Genomic DNA, 21,968 nt, shown 5'->3' on the forward strand with positions numbered 1-21,968 from the left:
TCTAGCCATTGTGCAAAACAACATTACTTCCCTCTTCCCCACCAAGGCTACCTGCAGCATCTACTTAAGGTTGAAGTCCACACTCTTCTAGGTACTGTGTCCACCATCTGCTTATCCACAAAGCACTTTCTTTTCAAGTACGGATTGATTTTGAGTAATGGAAGGCAGCTGAATGTGGTGCCAGCTATTTACAAAACCTGGCTTCTTGCTGATGAGCTAAGACAATCAGCTGCACAATTAATGCTGACTGAATGCCTAAAAATTGATAATTTGCAGGTAGAATTAATCTGATACACTGCCTCCACTAAGTGTTAATTGTATCAATTTGTAAAAAAATAATTTCTTAAGTAAACTGTATTTTCCACTTTAATTTTGACTTTAAAATTATGCTTATCTACTGCTGCCCATTAAAAAAGAACATTGCTTTTAGTTTAATGTACAAGGGATTAAGCTGTTAATTAACAGTACTGTAAAATGCATGCAACAGATTTCCTGTACCAACGCTGTACCTGCTGCAGGTCTTAATCCTATTAGTGAAAATAAATACATTTTAAGACTCAGTGTATTTACCCCATAAATTGGGAAAAAGAACAAGATTTACAATAGGATCAGTAAAAATGGACATGCATCATTTGGTTCCAGAGAAAAAGGTCAAATCAGCTAATGCAATTTAACTGAAATGGAACTGTAAGCGTCATAGAAAATGTATTATGTAGGAAGCCATTTAGTCCCATCATGTCTGTATCAAATGAAAAGGAGCTAGCCAGTCTAATCCCACCTTCCAGCACTAAGTTCATGGACCTGCCAATCACAGCTCAGTACACATCCAAGTACTTTTAAATATCATTATGGTTTCCACTTATGTCATGTAGAATGTTCCAGGCCCCTCTAGCTGAAAACTCATTTCATCATCTCCCTTCCATCAATTACTTTATGTCAGTGCCCCCTGGTTTTTGACACTATCAGCAATGGGCAATATATCTTCCCTATTTACTTTACAGGGGTTCCTCAATAAAGTCTTCAGTGAGCTGACTGTCCCTCTCAATTAAAAAAACACTGGCCAATTGCTCCACAGAGCAAAACTTTCTCAGTCTTGGCAACATCTCTACAGATTTCCTCAGCACCCTCTCTGGTGTAGCCACATCTTTCAAGTAATGCGGCGACCAGAACGGTTATAGAGTCATGGAGTTACATAGCACAGAAACAGGCCCTTTAGCCCAACTCGTTCATGCTGACCAAGATGTCTTTTGCCTACATTTGGCCCATATCCCTCTAAACCTTTTTCTATTCAAGAACCTGTTAAAGTGTCTTTTAAATGTTGTAGCTGTACCAGCATCTACCACTTCCTCTGATACTGTTCCACATACCCACCACACTGTGTGAGAAAGCCCTCTAAATCTTTCCCCTTTTTTCATCTGAAAATCCTCTAATTTCAGACTACCCTGTGGTGGTGAAAAACCTTGTTCATACCCATCATGGTTTTATAAACCTCTGAAGTCTCCCCTCAACCTCAATTGTTCTATGGACAACAGCGCAGGTTTATCCGATCTCTCCTTTTAACTCAATCCCCCAGACCCAGTAACAACCTCATGAATGTCTTCTGTACCCTTTCCAGCTAAATCACATCCTCCCAACTACAACTGTGTACTGTACTCCAAGTAGTCTCTCTAAGTGACATCCTCCCAACTAGAACTGTGTACTGTACTCCAAGTAGTCTCTCTAAGTGACATCCTCCCAACTAGAACTGTGTACTGTACTCCAAGTAGTCTCACTAAGTAGTGACGTCCCAACTCCTGCACTCAATGCTGACCAATGAAGGTAAGTGTACCAAATGTCTCTTTACTATTCTGCCTACCTGTATTGCCACTTTCAAAAAAACTATACCGTAACCCCTTGGTGTCTCAGTTCTACAAAACTCCCCTGGACCCCACTTTTACTGAGCATGATCTGTCCTAATTTCACAAAAAAATGCCAGGTGATATTAAACCTGACAATGAACTGCCCAAGATCCATCCTTCCTTCCTTGCACCCTAACTCCTGGTGGAGTCCCCAGGGTGCCATCATGACAAGCTTTGCACCAGTCTGTTCCATCTGTCGCGGTTGTGTGTCAGAGCCTGGGTCACCGCAAATGTTTTCCCTGTCCATTCTTTAATGTTGTCTGTCCATCTTTTCCTCTGTCTACCTCTTCTTTTCCTCTCCACAGTTCCTTGTAGAACGGTCTTTGCAAGGCCACTGGATCTTGTTACGGGGCCGTACCATCTCAGCTTTCTTTTCATCACTGTTGTGAGAATGTCTTCATGGGGGCCAATGTGGTGCTGAATGGTCTTGCGGACCTGCTCATTTGTGATGTGGTCCGAGTATGAGATGCCCAAGATGTTGCGATAGCATCTCATTTCCAATGCCTGTACCTTCCTCTGTAGCTCTGCTGTGAGGGTCCATGTCTCGCATGCGTACAGGAAGATGGAGAATACCTATGCACACAGGAGTCCGATCTTGTACTTCATGGTGACGTTGCTGTCCCTCCATATTGTCTTGAGTTTGGATAGTGCAGTTATTGTCTGTGCTGTTCTTGCCATGACTTCTGGTCTTGATCCATCATCACTGATGATTGCCCCCAGATATTTCAACTGCTGCACCGTCTAAGGTTTCTGACCATGGACTGAGATGTCTGTTGTGATGGTAAAAATGTAATGTGTCATAATTGTCCAAGTTAAATTCAAACTGCCATTCTGGATCCTGTTGTAACCTTAGAAAACCACCTTCATTGTCCAATTTAGGTGCCATCTGCAAATTTATTTACCATGTTAATATCATCATCCACATCATTAATACAGATAACAAACAGTTGATGCAGTACCAATCCCTGTGATACACAACTGATCATGGGCCTCCAATCTCATAACCCTTTATTATCACCCTCTGTCTCTGTCCACCAAGCCAATTTGCTATTCAATTGGCTAGCTTCTCTTGGATCCCATGTCATCTAATCTTCCAGACTGGAATCTCACCTTGTCAAAGGCCTTGCTGAAGTCAATAAAGTTCTCAACCAAAAGCACAACATTAGCAATTAAAGGGTGCAGGAGCGGGAGGGGAGGGCAGGCGGGAAGAGGGAATGAGAGAAGACGGAAAATCCGTGAGAAAAATGAAAAATGTTGATACAATTTTATTTAGTTCACAAATGATTTTTAATAAATATTTTAACACTTAAAATTTGCACATTCAAGCCATCTTCAACCCAGACAGCATCAATGCTGTTCCTTCATTGATCCACTAAGAGGCACCCTTGAGCTACCCACAGGTGAATCTAAGACAAACTTTCAGGGTTAGTGTACATTCTGCATCTCATCTATTCACTATCCCTTCAATTTGTTTTTTTTTAAATCATTGTGGTAGTAAGAAAACTGTGAAAGCATAACATTACAGAAATAGGCCTTTTTAAAGCAGAATATGGCTGCCTGGCTACATAATTAAACTGGAAATCCCAATTTAGAATAAAAAAGTAAAGTGCTTAGGCAAGCTATGTTATAAGCAAACTCATGATTAAGGCAATAGCTATAAAAAGGGGACATCAGAAATCAGTCTGGAATACTGAAACTAATGCTTAAAAATATTATCCACCAAATGAGAGTATTCACAAAATTACTTATGACTGCTGAGATATGTAAACCAATCAAATGTATTTGTTGAAGTGACGAATGGAAAGTTTTCACATTTTTAAACAGCTGGGAAAACCAACAGCAGTGCAAAATGTAATGAAAACTATACAGTACAACTATCCAGCTTAAAGTTCCAGCTATCCATGTAAACAGATATGCAGCAAGCTAGATTCAAATTTTTCCAGTATTCTCTTTTGTTTCCAAGTCAGAATTCCATCATAATATTTTACTTTTGTAAGCTGGTATCTATGGAATTTTCATTCAAAACATAACACCGTCCAAAGTACTTAATAAAATTTTAGTAGTAAAGTTACTACCATAATTTTCAAAATTTATTTTCAGAATACTTGCTTCATGTAAAATGGTACAATACAATTGTTACATTTTTAAATGAATTCTAAGGCTCTTCTACATCTCACACTCATCTTAAGGGCACTCAATAAAAGCATTTACATTATTTTTAAAAATTGACCCAACAAAAAGAAAATCCACTACACAAACCCAGCTTTATAAACTCATGACAAAATATTTGAGCTGAAGCTGAAAACATGGAGACACCACATGCTTTTTGTTTGCTCACAAGTCAGCAACACATACAAAAAAAATAAACACTGTCCAAGGTAATTCTCCCTTGAAAATCTGGATAAACATCACAGATGCAATACTCAGTACAGTTCATCTACTGTTGGTAAAATTAAGGGTAGCAGCTGTTTTAAGTCAAAGTCAGTTTGTAAATATGGGGGTAGAATCAGGTGAAGGTATGTTTGAACAATGTAAATGCAAAGTTCATAAACTGCCAGGCTGGAGTCCTTTGGAGGTTACAATCAGTTGATAAATTATGAAGCTTACATACTGCAGTTTGGTGCTGCAAACACATTAAAAAGGTAAAACACTGAAAGACGTGAACCAACCACAAAATACAGCCAGATGTGAAATTTGTACCATATAAAGTACATTATGCATAATGAATACCTTGACCATCAAACGTAACTGCTCTTCAAGTACCATTTTAGAAGAATTTTTTCTTGCTATGGTAGAACATTGATAAGCAGCAAGAACATTCACCACCAAAGTTAGAAATCATTGTTGTACATTCACTGTTTTAACTGCTACAATTTGTAACCATAAAGGGAGAAAAAGTAATTGGTCTTAAAAAGCAGGTCAAGTAAACTATAGAAGCAGCATGTCAATAAACACAAACTGTGCTAGAGCTCTCCTTTCAAGTCTATCCCAAGTACTTTACATTGTGGATACACTACTCCATCTGTGGAAACAAAAGGAGTTGGCTAATGTGGTTATACAGTACATTCTTGGGATCTGAGCCACACCAAGGCTGCCAGCCATATGTTCAGTCTATAGCCACAGCGAGGGCCATGATCTTGGGAATAACTACAGCTCAGTACCGGTGTGCCTGGTGTGAGTACTGTGGAGGCTGCTGGGAGGTAGTTGAATATCCCATGCTGCTTTGTGGTTGTGATGTGCTTGGTCCAGGATTCTGATATGCAGCATGTGGATTGGATCGCTTTAAAAAGAAAAATAACAAAATATGTTTTAATACTTAGGGGAAAAAAGCAGAATTAAGTACTATAGTGAAAAACAGATCAATTTGAACTGCTTAAATGATCTAACAGATTGACAAATATTATCTCAACTAAATCCATGTCTTACTGCACAGAAATTTTATTTAAAATACAGGTTCGTCTCAGCTTACAACCACTTGACTTGTGTATAGCTCATAAATATAAATGAGCATTTTGGATTTGCTGACTGTACCTCTTCTGCCATATGGGAACTGGATTCATGGCTGCATTTCCAAGTTGCGAACTGTTAAAGTTATGAAATGTTCACAGGAACAGAACCCTGGCCTATTCTGGGAACCTGTACATCACTCCATCTACTCACATTTTTTAAAGCAAAGCAGATATCGCATGTTCAATGGAAAACTAACAATGAGAGATTAATAAAATTTGCATGGGAATAAATCATTGTCAATCTTATCTGATGAAACTCCTGAATTGGGAAAAAAAACATACTAAAAATTAACAATTTGGAAGTATAAAAGGAAGTATACAAAAAAAGTGATATTTTTACAACTTTTTATATCATGTATCTTTAAGGATCTTGCTTTAAAGAAGTACATTCAGACTTTTAAAATCTATGAAAGAACACAAGTGGAGACACCAAGATTGGGGGTGCAATGGACTGTGAGGAAGGCGATGAAAGCTGCAGTGGGATCTGCACCAGCTGGGAAAATGGGATGAAAAATGGCAGATGAAATTTAATGCAGACAAACATGACATAATGCACTTTTGGAGAACAAATTACAGTAATAGTGGACAAATTGAAAGAGCACAGAGAAAATTTACAAGGATATTTCTGGGACTTGAGAACCTGAGTTAGGGAAAGGCTGAATCAGTTAGGACTTCATTCCCTGGAGTGAGGAGAGATTGAGTAGAGATATACAAAATTGTGAACTGTACAGATAGGGTTAATACAAGCAGGCTTTCTCTACTGAGGTTGGGTGAGACTAGAAGGTGAAATGTTTAAAGGGAACATTGGGGAGAACTTCTTCACTCAAGGTGGTGAGAGTGTGGAATGAGCTGCTAGAAGTGGTGGATGGGGGTTTGATTTCAACATTGAAGAGAAATCTAGATTGATATATGGATAGGAGGGGTATGGAGGACTATGGTTCAGGTACAGGTTGATAGGACAAGGCAGATTAATAGATTGGCACAGACTAGATGGGCTGAAAAGCCTTTTTCTGTACTGCAGTGTTCTATGACTATAAAACTATTCTTAACAAGACAGTGAAATCTAATTTTGTTGAAGTATTAAAAAAATTCTTCACCTTATTTTGAAAGTTGTTACTCTTTTAGTTTTATTTCAGTTAAGTATGTCAAAAACAAAATATTAAAGAAATATGGAAATATGCGCTTAAAATTTTACATTAAGTACTCCTTTACAATGCTCAAGTTTGATTTTTAAAAAATAGCCAGATTTACTAGTTTTAGGAAAAAAAGAGAACAAGTGACTATAAACAAGCAGAGGCACAAGAAATTCTATAGATGCTAGAAATGTTCAGTAACAGACCCAAAATGCTGGAGGAATTCCGCAAAGCAGCATCTACGGAGGGGAATAAACAGTCGACATTTTGAAATGAGACCTTTCTAGTCCTTATGAATGGGATCGGACTGAAATGTTGACTGTTTATTTCCTTGCATAGATGCTGCCCGATTTGCTGAAATCCACCGACGTGTAATGTGTGTTGCTATAAACAACCAAAGCTTTTAAAAGCAATAGTGAGTTCTGTACCTGGTAATCTGAGGTCATGATAAGTCCACCTGAGGTAGTGGTAGGGGGGACAACTCGGACTTTCTTGAGAGGGGGTCCTTGTGTGTGACTGTTGTCTTGGTTCCCTGGATGGCCACCTCCATTAGTGTGATTATTGCCTTGTTGTTGCTGTTGGTTCTTCTCAATTTATGAAGATAAAATAAAGAGAAATCTGAACCAGCATATTCTAATATTCACAATTATGATTCTATTTGCTGAGCAAAATCTTAAGTAGAAAATTTTACAATTTATTGGACATTAATGCAAGCTTCTTTGCTGTACCAAAAATAAATATTCAGTCAAAAAAAGGCAATTACCTTAAGTTGCCTTTATATCAGAGCTAAATAATATCTACGATACTACATACTGTCACAGTGCAATTTTATTCGTTGAACTGCAAATACATCAATACATCAATCTAATTCTGTTTCATTTCAAGGAACCCATGATATACAGAAACTTATTAAAATGTTTTGTTCTTTACACCTACCTTTTCCCCTTTATCATCAGGTTCATCTTCTGTAAGAAATTCTCTTTTTGGATAGGGAATCTGACAACCAGCAAATACACTGCAAAATTGAACAGACAAAATACACTGAGGTTCATAATTATACCCAGCAACTTATCTCAATGTGTTTTTTTTTATATCTACAGGGAAAGGAAGACAAGAAAATATTATTTCCAATCCCATAATAGAATTTTCTACTGGAGAACTGATACTGTATGTCAGTACAAACCGATTGATGAGGAGGCAAAGCAAACTGGTCACTTAATGCAAATTAAGTTTTTTTTATTGGCAAGGCAATAGAGAGCTGCGGTATTGTTATATATAAATGTTGGCTGTGGAAATTAGTACTCCAAAAAGAGTATGTTTTGTAAATATTAAAAGGCTAGGAATAAAACCTTATGTTGATGAATATTTTTCATCACTTCAGAAAATTACCTATATGATCTATATTAATTATGTAAGTTAACCGATACACCAAACCGACAATAGAATGGCGTAAACAACAGGAATTCTGCAGATGCTGGAAATTCAAGCAACACACATCAAAGTTGCTGGTGAACGCAGCAGGCCAGGCAGCATCTCTAGGAAGAGGTACAGTCGACGTTTCAGGCCCAGTCCTGACGAAGGGTCTCGGCCTGAAACGTCGACTGTACCTCTTCCTAGAGATGCTGCCTGGCCTGCTGCGTTCACCAGCAACTTTGATGTGTGTTAATAGAATGGTGTAGACATTTATTTCATTAAATGGGTTTGGATGCATTGTTTGGGTAGAATGAGCACTTCCATATTTTAAGGACATCTACGATCAGAGTCTTTATTCAGATTGCCATCTCTGAACCTGCAACTTGATGCTCTTCTAGCCGGCCTACCATCTCTGCTGTGTACAGATTTCAGCTCCAACTCTGCTGCGTCTATTCCATTTCCCACCTGCTCAGATATCTTTTATGTCTTTGTTGACCTGTGTTGACTTATTTCTATCAATGCCTCCAATTTAAAAGATCCTCATCTCTCCCCATTTCTAATCTACTCTACCCCTGGCATTTAGGCCCCGAGCTACAGAATTCCTTGATCAACTTGCTCACCACCACCTTTTTATTTATTTAGAGATACAGTGTAGAATGGGCCCTTTGGCCCTTTGAACTATACTTCCCTAGCAACCACTAGCCTAATCACGGGACAATTTACAATGACCAATTAACTTGTACGTCTTTGGACTATGGGAGGAAACTGGAGTAGTCAAAGAAAACCAATGCTTTCCACGGGGAGAAGTATAAGCTCCTTACAGAGGATGCTGGGATTGAACTTTGAGCTCCAACACTCCAGGCTGTAATGGCGTCGCGCTAACTGCTACACTTTAGTGGCACCTAACTTGGTCCATTCCCCCCCCCCCAAATTTTCATTAAAAAAACCATTGGCGAAAGCTTTTGGCCATATTTCCATCCATTTCTTTGGCTCAGCGTCCATTTATTCTGATTATACCTCTATTAAGCATCTTGGGAAGTTAATCTACATTAAAGGTGTATACAAGTATAAGTTGTTGTTAAAAGGTTTTTGTAACAAATGGAGTCAACATACTCTGATTTTGGGAGTGGGTCTTCAAGGAAGTAGGGGTCCTGCATAGCCTGTTCTGAGGTAATTCTCTTGGTTGGGTCCATTGTGAGTAACTTCTGAAGCTGAAATTGAGTAGAGATTACAAGAAAAACTATTAATTGTGATGGTAGTCACCAAAATTAATGATGACTATGGCATCATTTTTCATACCACCTCCCTCCCCTCTCACTACAGCCAGTTCAAATCATTACATTTGGGAATCATATAGCCAGAAAAGCAGGTGGATTGCTTGATATTTTTCGGACATTCAAATTGACATATGGAGAAAAGTGCAATTGTAATGCAATAGAGTCTAGTTTTTTAAAAAAGATCAGTTGTCAAATATTTAAAGACAACATATGGAAATTATATTAAAATTAAAGTTGCTATCAAAAGTACCATTTATATGACAATGAATTATTATTTAAGTAGAGTTCTCCAAGTGATTAAAATATCTTGAGATGTTAGACAGGGTCTGCATTTAAATCCATGATCTACTACAATTACGTCAACAATGCAGTTCAACATTCTTGTACAAGGTTTAGCTTAGACCTGCTGACTGTTTCCATTATTTTCTCCGATGTATTTGTTTGACTTGTTTACAATTTTCAGAAACTCCAATTTCTTTATTTGTTTGTTAAACATTAAAATGGTTAATCCATTATGGTTCTTAAATGAGAATCTGCCAGAAAGTGATTTTTTTTTTTTGTTTTAGCCAAAGCTCCTTTTAATATTAACAAAACAAATAATAGAATCTCAACAACAACTTAATCATGTGGCACCTTTAATGCAGTAAAATATCATAATGTGATTATTTGACATTGAGCCACATAAGGAGATGCAAGTGGAGGTGACAGAAAAAGAAATGAGTTGGATCAAACAAATGTATTAAAGGAAGAAAAGCGAAGAGACTGAGGAAAGGCTTTCCAAAGCCTTTGGCCCTTGCAGCTGTAAGTAATTGTTCAATGTGTATTATGATTTAAATCAGGGATGTTCTTGAGGGCAAAACTGGAAGAACTTACACACTCAGTGGCCACTTTATTAGATATATCTGGTCGTAAATGCAAGTATCCAATTAGCTAATCATGTGGCAACACCACAATGCATAAAAGCATGCAGACATGGTCAAGAATTTCAGCTGTTATTCAGATCACGCATTAGAATGGGAAACACGTGATCGAAGTGGCTTTGACCATGGAATGATTGTTGGTGCCTAACAGGGTGGTTTGAGTATCTCAGACACTACCGATTGCCTGGGACTTTCACACACAACCTTCTCTGGAGTTTAAAGAGAATGGCGTGAAAAACAAAATATCCAGTGAGCAGTAGTTCTGTGGGCGAAGAAGTCTTGTTAATGAGGAGCTGAGGGGAAAACTGGTTCAAGATGACAGGAAAGTGACGGTAACTCAAATAACTACATGTTACAACAGTGGTGTACAAAAGAACATCTCTGAATGCACAACACATTGAACCTTGAAGTGGATGGGCTACAGCAGCAGAAGACCACAAATATACACTCTATGTTCTTTAAAATTACTTTTTATTCTTAATGACCACCTTTTCCTTATCGCACATGGCAGCATGGCAGGATAATCATCTGAAGCCATGCTGCATCCTGATTTTTATTCAACACTACTGGAAAATGCACACTCTGCAAATATTTTAGATTATTCTGCACCTCATTAATGAATAATGATTTACTCCAAATCATTACTCTGCTTGTTTATTTTTATTTGGTTATTTAATATGTTGGATGTACTATAAAGAGAGTAAAATTATGGTGCGTAATAAGTTTACATTATGTTGTACCTTTATAGGTAACATAGGCACGTAATTAATTTGTTTTGCATCTTGAATTTCTTTCTACAACTGTGCATACAATGAGTATAAAAAGTTAAATTGGAGACTTACCAAATGAAAAGCTTTGCTATCTGGCTTTACTTTATGTTTCTCCATATATTTGATAAGGCTGCAGTTAGTATAACTGGAAACAAAAAAAAAACACAAATCATTACCACTTTGAAACACTGAGTTACACAAAGAAAAAAAAAGTCCTTTTTTTCTATGGGAAGTTAGCATTAGTTTTCCTCACATTTGTATCCACCATAATGGGTTCAGTGGTTTTCAGGAATTAGTGAAATTCTTCATAGGCCAATGAATCAAGAAATTTGGTCAGAAGTGAAAAATTAAAAGGGCTCTTTTAGAAGGGATGCTGGGAACAGGAACCCTGGTGATTGGAAAGTGATAACCAGAACAGGGGCTCCAGTAAATGGAGAGGGAGTGTGTTGCATATAGTTTCTTGTGATCCAGATGCCAAATGGTTCGGATTTCTGAATGGTCAGATCATGGATCATCACAGTTTTGCTGTATGTTCCCCAGTTCAATGAAACTGCTAGAATATGATGCAATTTTAACGTTCTAATAAATAGAGAGAGGAATATGGTTTTTAATAAGAATTCTTAGCCACAAATAATCTTGAAATGTAGTTATTTGAATGGTTTGAATGAGATTCTATTATGAAGAAAACTAGTGCTGCAGTCTTACGTGGCTGACTTGTCTATTTCTTTTTGTATCACTCCGAATCTCTCTCTCTCTGCCAATGAATCTCACCTCCACACATTTAAATTCTGCAGGAAGCAACCATGGTTTATGAACATAACCACACCTCAGTTCAGATAATGCTGTTTCTTACCACTTTCACCTCCACAAATAGAAATATATCAATGCATCTTGTCTACTGCACTTCAATCACTCTGTCTATAACCTTTCTTTTATGGTTTAAACTTTGCATGTTATAAGACCATAAGACATAGGAGCAGAATTAGATCATCTGACCCATTGCGTCTACTCCACCATTCAATCATGGCTGATCCCTTTTTTTCTTCTCCTCCTCAGCCCCAGTTCCCAGCCTTCTCCCCATAATCTTAGATGTCATGTCCAATCAAAAAAACCTATCAATCTCTGCCTTAAATACACCAATGACCTGGCCTCCATAGCTGCATGTGGCAACAAATTCCACAAATTCACCACACTTTGGCTAAAGATATTTTTCCACATCTCTGTTTTCAAAGGGCGCCCCTCTGAGGCTGTGCCCTCTTGTCCTAGACTCTCCCGCCACGGGAAACATCCTTTCCACAACTACTCATCTAGGCCTTTCAGCATTCAAAAGGTTTCAATGAGATACCCCCTCATCCTTCTGAATTCCAGCAAGTACAGACCCAGAGCCATCAAATGTATCACTCGTATGATAACCCTTTCATTCCTGGAATCATCCTTCTGAACCTCTTCTGGACCATCTCCAATGCCAGCACATCTTTTCTAAGATGAGGGGCCAAAAACTGTTCACAATACTCAAGGTGAGGCCTCATCAATGCCTTATAAAGCCTCAGCATCACATCCTTGCTCTTGTATTCTAGACCTCTTGAAATGAATGCTAACATGGCATTTGCCTTCATCACCACTGACTCAACCTGCAAGTTAACCTTCAGGGTGTTCTGCACAAGGACTCCCAAGTCCCCCTGCATCTCAGATTCCTGGATTTCTCCATTTAGAAAATAGTCACACATTTATTTCTACTACCAAAGTGCATGGCCATGCCTTTTCCAACATTGCATTTCATTTGCCACTTTCTTGCCTATTCTCCTAATCTGTCTAAGTCCTTCTGTATCCCATCTGTTTCCTCAACACTACCTGCCCCTTCACCAATCTTCATATCTTCTGCAAACTTGGCAACAAAGCCATCTATTCCATCATCTAAATCATTTAACTACAGCATAAATAAAGTGGTCCCAACACCGACCCCTGCAGAACACCACTAATCACTGGCAGCCAACCAGACCAGGTTCCTTTTATTCCCATTCACTGCCTCCTACCAATCAGCCAGTGCTCTAACCATCTTAGTAACTTTCCTGTTATACCATGGGCTCTTAACTTGGTAAGCAGCCTCATGCGTGGCACCTTGTCAAAGGCCTTCTGAAAGTCCAAATATACAACATTCACTGCATCCCCTTTATCTATCCTACTTGTAATCTCCTCAAAGAATTCCAGCAGGTTCGTCAGGCAGGATTCTCCCTGAAGGAAACCATGCTGACTTTGTCCTATCTTATCCTGTGTCTCCAAGTCCAAGTACTCCAAAATCTCATCCTTAAAAATTGACTTCAATACCTTCCCAATCACTGAAATCAGATTAACTGGACTATAATTTCCTCCCTGCTGCCTTCCTTCTTTCTTAAAGAGTGGAATGAAATTTGCAATTTTCTACTCCTCTGGCACCATGCTAGAGTCCAATGATTTTTGAAAGATCATTACTAATGCCTTCCCAATCTCTATTGCTACCTCTTTTAGAATCCTAGGGTGAAGTTTATCTGGTCCGAGTGACTTATGTACTCTTAGGACTTTCAGCTTTTTGAGCACCCTCTCCCTTGTAATAGTAACTGCACTCACTTCTCTTCCCTCACACCTTTCAACATCAGGCACACTGCTAGTGTCTTCCACAGTGAAGACTGATGCAAAATACTCAGTAAGTTCATTGGCCATCTCCTTGTTCCTCGTTATTATTTCTCTGGCATCATTTTCTGGTGGTCCTATGTCCACTCTCATCTCTTGAAAAAGCTTTTACCATCCACTTTGATATTGTTTGCTAGCTTGCTTTCATATTCATCTTTTCCCTCCTAATGATTCTTTCAGTTGCCTGCAGTAGGTTTTTAAAAAGTTCCCAATCCTCTAACTTCCCAATAATTTTTACTTTGTTGTATGCCCTTTCTTTTGCTTTTACAATAGCTTTGACTTCCCTTGTCAGCCACAGTTGTACTACTTTACCATTTGAGTATTTCTTCATTTTTGGAATAATTGCGTCCTGCGCCTTGATCATTTTCCCCCGAAACACACACCATTGCCGCTCTGCTGACATCCCTGCCAGCATCTCTTTCCAATTTACTTTGGCCAACTCCTCTCTCATACCACTGTAATCCCCTTACTCCACTGAAATACTGTTATATCAGGCTTTACTTTCTCCCTATCAAATTTCAAGTTGAACTCAAATCATATTGTGATCACTGGTTCCAAAGGGTTCTTTTACCTTACACACCCTAATTGCCTCCGTAAGAATCGCCTTCATAAGAACATAAGAGCATAAGAAATAGGAGCAGGAGTAGGCCATGCGGCCCATCGAGCCTGCCCCACCATTCAATAAGATCATGGCTGATCTGTCCATAAACTCAGCTTCATCTACCTGCCTTTTCCCCATGACCCTTAATTCCCCTACTATGTAAAAATCTATCTAACTGTATCTTAAATATATTTAGTGAAGAAGCCTCAACTGCTTCCCTGGGCAGAGAATTCCACAGATTCACCACTCTCTGGGAAAAACAGTTTCTCCTCATCTCCATCCTAAATCTTCTCCCCTGAATCTTGAGGCAATGTCCCCTAGTTCTAGTCTCACCTACCAATGGAAACAACTTTCCTACTTCTATCTTATCTACCCCTTTCAAAATTCTGTATGTTTCTATAAGATCCCCTCTCATTCTTCTGAACTCCAGAGAGTATAGTCTCAGGCGACTCAATCTCTCCTCATACGTTAACCTCCTCGTCCTTGGAATCAACCTGGTGAACCTCCTCTGCACTGCCTCTAAAGCCAGTATATCCTTCCTCAAGTATGGAGACCAGAACTGCACACAGTACTCCAGGTGCGGCCTCACCAGTACCTTGTATAGTTGCAGCATGACCTCCCCGCTCTTGAATTCAATCCCTCTAGCAATGAAGGCCAACATTCTGTTTGCTTTCTTAATAACCTGTTGTACTTGCAAGCCAACTTTTTGTGATTCATGAACAAGCACTCTCAAGTCCCTCTGCACAACAGCATGCTGCAATCTTTCACCATTTAAATAATAATCTGCTGATCTGTTATTCCTTCCAACGTGGATGATCTTGCATTTACCAACATTGTATTCCATCTGCCAGACTTTGGCCCACTCACTTAACCTATCTATATCCCTCTGCAGACTCTCCACATCCTCTGTACAATTTGCTTTTCCACTTAGTTTAGAGTCATCAGCAAATTTTGCTACACTACACTCAGTCCCCTCTTCCAAATGATCAATGTAAATGGTAAACAGCTGTGGGCCCAGCACCCACCCCTGCGGCACCCCACTCACCATTGACTGCCAACCGGAGAAATACCCATTTACACCAACTCTCTGCCTTCTACTGGTTAACCAATTCACTATCAATGCCAATACACTTCCTCCAACTCCATGCATCCCTGTCTTATTTATAAGTCTCTTGTGTGGCATCTTATCGAGCGCCTTCTGGAAATCCAAGTATACGACATCCACTTGTTCTCCTCTATCCACTGCACTCATTATGTCCTCAAAGAACTCCAGTAAGTTTGTCAAACAGGACCTGTCCTTTCTGAATCCATGCTGCGTCTGTCTAATGGAACCACTCCTTTCTAAATGTTTCGCTATTTCTTCCTTAATGACAGCTTCAAGCATTTTCTGACTACAGTTGTTAAGCTAACTGGCCTATAGTTGCCCGTCTTTTGCCTACATCCTTTTTTTTTAAATAGTGGCATGACATTTACTGTCTACCAATCCACCGGGACCTGCCCAGAGTCCAGAGAGTTTTGGTAAATGATTACCAATGCGTCTACTATAACCGTCGCCAAAACCTTGGGATGCATCCCATCAGAGCCAGGGGACTTATCTACCTTCAAGCCCTCTAGTTTGCTCATCACTATCTTTTTAGTGACAGTGATTTTATCAAGGTCCTCACCTCCCATTTTGTTACATTACATAACATCCAATCCAGTACAGCTGATCCCCTAGTAGGCTCAACGACAAACTGTTCTACAAAGCAATCTCTTAGGTATTCAACATACTCACTCTCTTGAGATCCATTACCAACCTGATCTTCCCAATCGATCTACATGTTAAAATCTCCCATAACTACCATAACATTGCCCTTTTGATTCGTCTTTTCTACTTCCTGTTGTAACCTGTGGTCCATTTTCCAGCCACTGTTGGGAGGCCTGTATATAACTGCCATCAACGTCCTTTTACCCTTCCAATTTCTTAACTCAACCCACAAGGATTCAACATCTTCTGATCCTATGTCACATCTCTCTACTGATTTGATGCCATTCTTTACCAGTAGAGCCACACCACCCCCTCTGCCTACTTCCCTATTCCTCCGATATAATGTGTAACCTTGGACATTCAGCTCCCAACTACAACCATCCTTCAGCCACAATTCAGTGATGGCCACAACATCATATCTGGCAATCTGTAATAGTGCAACAAGATCATCCACCTTATTTCTTATACTACACGCATTTAGATACAACAGCTTGAGTACCATATTTGCTAGCCTTTCTGAATCGGTATCCCTAATGACTTGATACTTAACCTGTTATTTTGTTATCACAAAATAATGCACATATAGTAAAGAATTTCAAAAATCAACTGCACAAAATGAGTTTGTTTGCAGATCCTTAAATTAAGTACCAAAGATTTAATGCCCTCTGCTCACTCTACTTTCATATTAAAAACTCTTAATCCAAAGACGCCTGGAAGAATAAAGAGAAACAGCAAGTCCAAGTCAAAGTCCTAGAGATGCTGCCTGGCCTGCTGCGTTCACCAGCAACTTTGATGTGTGTGATGTGTGATGTGTTGTTTGAATTTCCAGCATCTGCAGAATTCCTGTTGTTTGAGTCCAAGTCAAATTTGTTCAGGAAGTAAGACAAATTCTCAAGTATGACAGAGCAATAATATCCACTTGGGAAAGAGGTGCCAAAGGTGACCAGTATGGTCTGATGGTGACAAGGAGACATGAGAAAGATTGGCTGTTGAGTAGTGTTGCAAGGGCCAATGAATTGATCATGGACTTCAGGAAGAGGAAGTCAGCAGAACACACACCAGTCTTCATTGAGGGACAGTAGTGGAAAGGATGATCAGCTCCAAGTATCTGGGCATCAACACCTAAGAGGAACCATCCTGGGCTCAACACATTGATTAATCATGAAGAAGTCACACCAGCAGCTCTACTTCATTAGAAGTTTGATGCGATATGGTATCTCACTAAAGACTAACAAATTTCTACAGCTGGAGAAATTATGACTTGTTGCTTTGCCACCTGGTATGGAGGCTCCAAAGTGCAGGATCACAAGAGACTGCCAGGGGTTGCACACTCAGCCAACTTTATCACAAGCACGACCGTCCCCACTATAGAGCCCTCTTCGCATTACCACCATTGGGTGAACATGCTGGAGCACGAAGAACCAAACTATGTTTTAGGAACAGCTTCTTCCCCTCCACCATGAGATTTCTGAATGGTGCACCAAAATTGCCTCATTATTCCTTTTTTACATTACTTATAGTAACTTTTATGTCTTGCACTTTATTGCTACCACAAAACAAAAAATTTTATGACTTTATGTCAGTGATAATAAAAACACGATCTATTAATTGATAAATTCTTCTTGAGTACACCAAAATGCTCATTACCTTATGTCAATAAATCAATCTAAAACAATTAAATCATGCTTTATTCAACTTTTCTCAGTCCCCTTTATTGATACTCAGGAAAGCGCCATTTTATACTGCAGCGATATCAAAATCAACAAAAGGGTACATATTTATCTTCTGCAACTGGCATAATCTCCCTTACAGGCAATGAAACCAGTCTAGATAATGAAAACATTAACCTTTCCACCTTTATAGTTTATTGCCATGAATTTGTCATTTAAAATCAAACTAAAATTATTTATTGACCAAAAGCAATCCATCCAGGATTAACATAACGGTGTGTTAAACAGAGATAGTATTAAAATTCAATGATAAGGTTATTACTAAAAATACAGAGATTCATGGACTATGTTTTCCTTTACTACTTGGTCTTTATTTTCTTTATGGGATGTACATGCTGCTGACCACGCATGTCAGCACACCAGAGGAAGAATTACTCCTCTATACTGGGTGCAGAGAAAACTCACAAATGTATTACCTGGGTGGAAAATTTGAGGGGCCGAGTAAGGTGGATTTGTTTTCCTTGCAATGGAGAAGACCAAGGTATGGCCTAACAAGTATACAAAATTACGAACAGCATAGATAGTGTAGTTAGTAAGAAACATTTCCTATAACCAAAGATGACAACGACTAGAGAACGGGGATAGGAGATTTAAAGGGAATTGGAGGAAGAATTTTTCACCAAGGCTGTTGGAATCTGGAATGCACTCTCTGAATGGAGGTAATTAGTCTCTCAATATTGAAGACTCTCAATATCTTTAAGTGAGCACTTAAAATGCCATGCCATAGAAGGCTGCAGGCCAGGTATTACAAAATAAGATTAATATGCATATTTAATGGCTGCCACAGACACTTGAGGCTGAAGTGCAGTTGCCTCGTTGTTTGATTGTGACTCTGACTTGTTGGGTTATGTGAGAAATAGAAACTTCCCTAGAAGATGTTTGCAAAATCAGCTGATTTTATGGAAATTAATGAAAGAATGGAATTAATGAAATTATTTACTATTCTTTGTGGAGGTGTGTGAACAGTGGCACTCAGTGAGGGTCAGTGCCGGGACTTCTATTGTTTGTGATATATGTAAATCATTCGGATGAAAATGTAGGTGGGCTGATGAGTAAATTTGCAGACGATGCAAAAATTAGAAGTATAGAGGATTATCAAAGGGTGTATAAGGATATAGACCAGTTGGTAATGTAGGCAGAAAACTGGCAAATGGAGTTTAAGTCTGAGGTGTGCTCTTGAAGGTCAACACAAGAGGAAATTGTTAGTAAATGGCAAGACCCTAAGAACCACCGATGTCCAGAAGAGTCTTGGTGTGCAAGTTTAAAGCTCTCTAAAAGTAGCAGACACAAGGAGATAGGGTGGTAATCATGCTATATAGCATACTTGCTTTTATAAGTTGGGATGTTGAGTATAAAAGTCAGGAAGTCATGCTGCAGCTGTATAAAAGATTGATCACATTAAATTTGACTTATTGGATATGCAGGCTATGAAGTGACACAGAAAACGTTCACCAGGTTGTTGCCAGTATTAGCTGTACAGAGAAATTTCAGCAGTGAATGCCCACAAGTAAATAACTCTTGGGGTAGTATATGGTAACATATATGTACTTTGATAATAAATTCACTTTGAACCTTAAACGTTGAGATTGGACAAACTTCGAAGTTTGTCTTCTGGAGTGTCCAAAAACTATATAAAGTTAAGAAAGGGATGGACAGGGTAGATAGATACTTTTTCTCAAGATGGAAATGTCAAGTACCACAAGTCATAGATTTAAGATGAGAGGGGAAAGTTTAAAGACTGTGGCAAGATTTTTTAAATATACATAGAGAATGTTAATGTGTCCGCGTACAAGTTCTTCTTTGCACCCCTGCATACATTACTTGTGTATGAGACAATAAACTTGACTGCCAAGGGAGGAAGTGGATACAAATATGATAGCAATACTTAAGCAGCAGTTAGACAAGCACATGAAGAGGCAATGAACTACCTGCAGGTAGATGTGTGGTTTTAACTGGCATCACGTTTGGCATGGACGTTGTGGGCCTACAAAATATTATGGGTTACACAGAATGCAGCAGCACAGGAACAGGCCCATTGACCCACGATGTCTGTGTCAAACAGAATGCCAAATGTAACTAAATCCCTTCCTCCTGCACGTGATCCAAATTCTTTCATTCCCTGCATACTTATGCATCTATCTAATAGCCTCTTAAATGCCACTATTGTTATCTGTTTCTACCACTAACCTGACAGCCTGTTCTAGACACATCACTCTCGGTATAAAAAAACTTACCCCACACATCTCCTTTAAACTTCTCACTTCTCACCTTAAGTGCATGTCCCCCAGTATTTGACATTACTACCCTGTGAAAGAGATTCTCACTATCTGCCCTATCTATGCCTCTCATAATTTGATAAACTTCAAGACGGTTTCCCCTCAGCCAAGTTTTTTCCAGCTTCTCCTTATAGCTCACACATTCTAATCCAAGCAGTGTCCTGGTAAACTTCTTTTGTACCCTTTCCAAAGCCTCCATATTCTTCAGTAATGAGATGAGCAGAATTGCACCCAGCACTCTTTGTGCAGTATGACTTACTTGTATACTCAATGCCCTGACCAATGAAGGCAATCGTGCCAATAATCACCTTATAAACCTGCATGGTCACTTTCAGGAAGCTATGGACTTGAACCTCCCCATCCCAACCTCAAATTCCTCTGTACATCAAGGCTAAGGACCCTGCCATTAACCATATACTTTTCTCTTATGTTTGACCTTCCAAAGTGTAAACCTCACATTTGCTTGGATTAATCCCTTTAAGAGATGGAGAGCACAGTTCTGCCAGAATTTCCTTTCTGTCCTTTAGTCCTAGTGCTCAATGTAACACCCTGTTATTAATCACATCCAACAGAAAGTGGCTCCAAAAGACACAATGGTTTATGTCTGGTATGAAGTCTCATTATGAAAGACAATTTCAGAACAGTACCTAATTTTATAGTATGCTATTTTTGTATGCATATTAATCAGAAGAAGCAAATTTAAGACTCACGTATTTCTTCTGAAATCTTTCATTAACGTTGAATGTTCTGGCATCTTTTTAATATCTTCCCAATCTTTATCTGGAAAAAGATAAAATGGAAGTTAAATTGCATTGCTGAATAGCTTTTGGAAGTGTTCAATACATTTCTCATATATTCCATCTAGAAAAGTGCTTGAAACACATGGACAGCATTGTAATATATGTGTGGCATGGTAGCATCTGGGCGACACTGTAGTGAAGTGGTTAGCACAATTGCTTTACAGTGCCGGCAATCACATTTGGGATTCAATTCCCACTGCTGTCTGTGAGTTTGTAATTTCTCCCCATGACCACTAGGTTTCCTTCAGCTGCTCCGGTTTCCTCCCACATTTCAAAGATATACGGATTAGAGTTAGTCGTTGTTGGCATGCTATATTGGTGCTGGAAGCATGGTGATATTTGTGGACTGCTCCCAGCAAATCCTTAGACAGTGTTGGTCATTGACAGAGATATCTCATTTCACTGCATGCTTCAATGTACATCAGACAAATAAGGCTAATCTTTAAGCTTCAATTCTTTACTATTATAACATTTAAGGTGAAGGACCTAAACAGTATGTTTGTTTGATCTATGTTGGGATGAACAATGAAATATTGTTTCATTTTAGCATTTAATATTGATATCAAGAAATGACATTACAGCAAACTAGTTGCAACTAAACTTCCTCTACACTTCCATATCACCAAACTATTTGCCTCCTTTTGGAACCAGAAAACAATCCACAGACAATTCACAATCTACTCAAAATCTTATCATAATTTGGGCTAGATTGTAATATAGTGGTGCTAGGAAGTTTGTGAACCCTGTAGAATTTTCTCTATTTTTGCATGAATATGACCTAAAATGTGACCAGATCTTCATGCAAGTTCTAAAACTAGATAAAGAGAACCCAGTTAAATAAATGACACCAAAACATTATATTTGCTAATTTTATTTATTGAGAGAAGTGATCCAGTATTATATGTATTTGTTATAAAAAGTATATGAACCTCTGGGGTAATGCCTTCTACAAAAGCTATTTGGAGTCAGGTGTTCCAATCAATGAGATGAGAGTGGAGGTGTGGGTTGTAGAAGTGCCCTACCCTATATAAAAAAAGACACACAAATTCAAGTTACTGACAGAGTCTGCTCTTCTCAAGAAAGATCTGTTTATGTGTACCATGCCTCAATCAAAACAACTTTTAGAGGACCTTAGAAAATGAATTGTAGAGATACACGAAGCTGGAAAAGGCTACAAAAGCACTTCTAAAGACCTGAGTATTCATCAGTCCACAGTAAGAGAAATTG

General features: G+C 38.8%; 1 protein-coding gene across 5 annotated transcripts in view; it reads right to left on the bottom strand.

Moving 5' to 3' along the window:
- Positions 1–2,804: 2,804 nt before the first annotated feature.
- Positions 2,805–21,968, bottom strand: part of cdk8 (cyclin dependent kinase 8) — a 116,262-nt gene continuing 97,098 nt past the window's right edge. For 4 of the 5 annotated variants that reach the window (XM_072263001.1, XM_072262998.1, XM_072263002.1 and 1 more), the window contains 6 exons: positions 20,652–20,721; positions 10,993–11,065; positions 9,067–9,164; positions 7,477–7,555; positions 6,969–7,127; positions 2,805–5,178 (listed from right to left, as the gene is read on the bottom strand). In XM_072263001.1, coding sequence (XP_072119102.1) covers positions 5,053–5,178; positions 6,969–7,127; positions 7,477–7,555; positions 9,067–9,164; positions 10,993–11,065; positions 20,652–20,721 — 605 coding nt within the window. In that variant the 3' untranslated portion in view covers positions 2,805–5,052. The remainder of the gene's footprint in view (positions 5,179–6,968; positions 7,128–7,476; positions 7,556–9,066; positions 9,165–10,992; positions 11,066–20,651; positions 20,722–21,968) is intronic. The other variant, XM_072263000.1, reaches the window with a different exon arrangement.

Source organism: Mobula birostris, chromosome 7 (assembly GCF_030028105.1).
Source record: "Mobula birostris isolate sMobBir1 chromosome 7, sMobBir1.hap1, whole genome shotgun sequence".
In the NCBI taxonomy this organism is placed as follows: Eukaryota; Metazoa; Chordata; class Chondrichthyes; order Myliobatiformes; family Myliobatidae; genus Mobula; species Mobula birostris.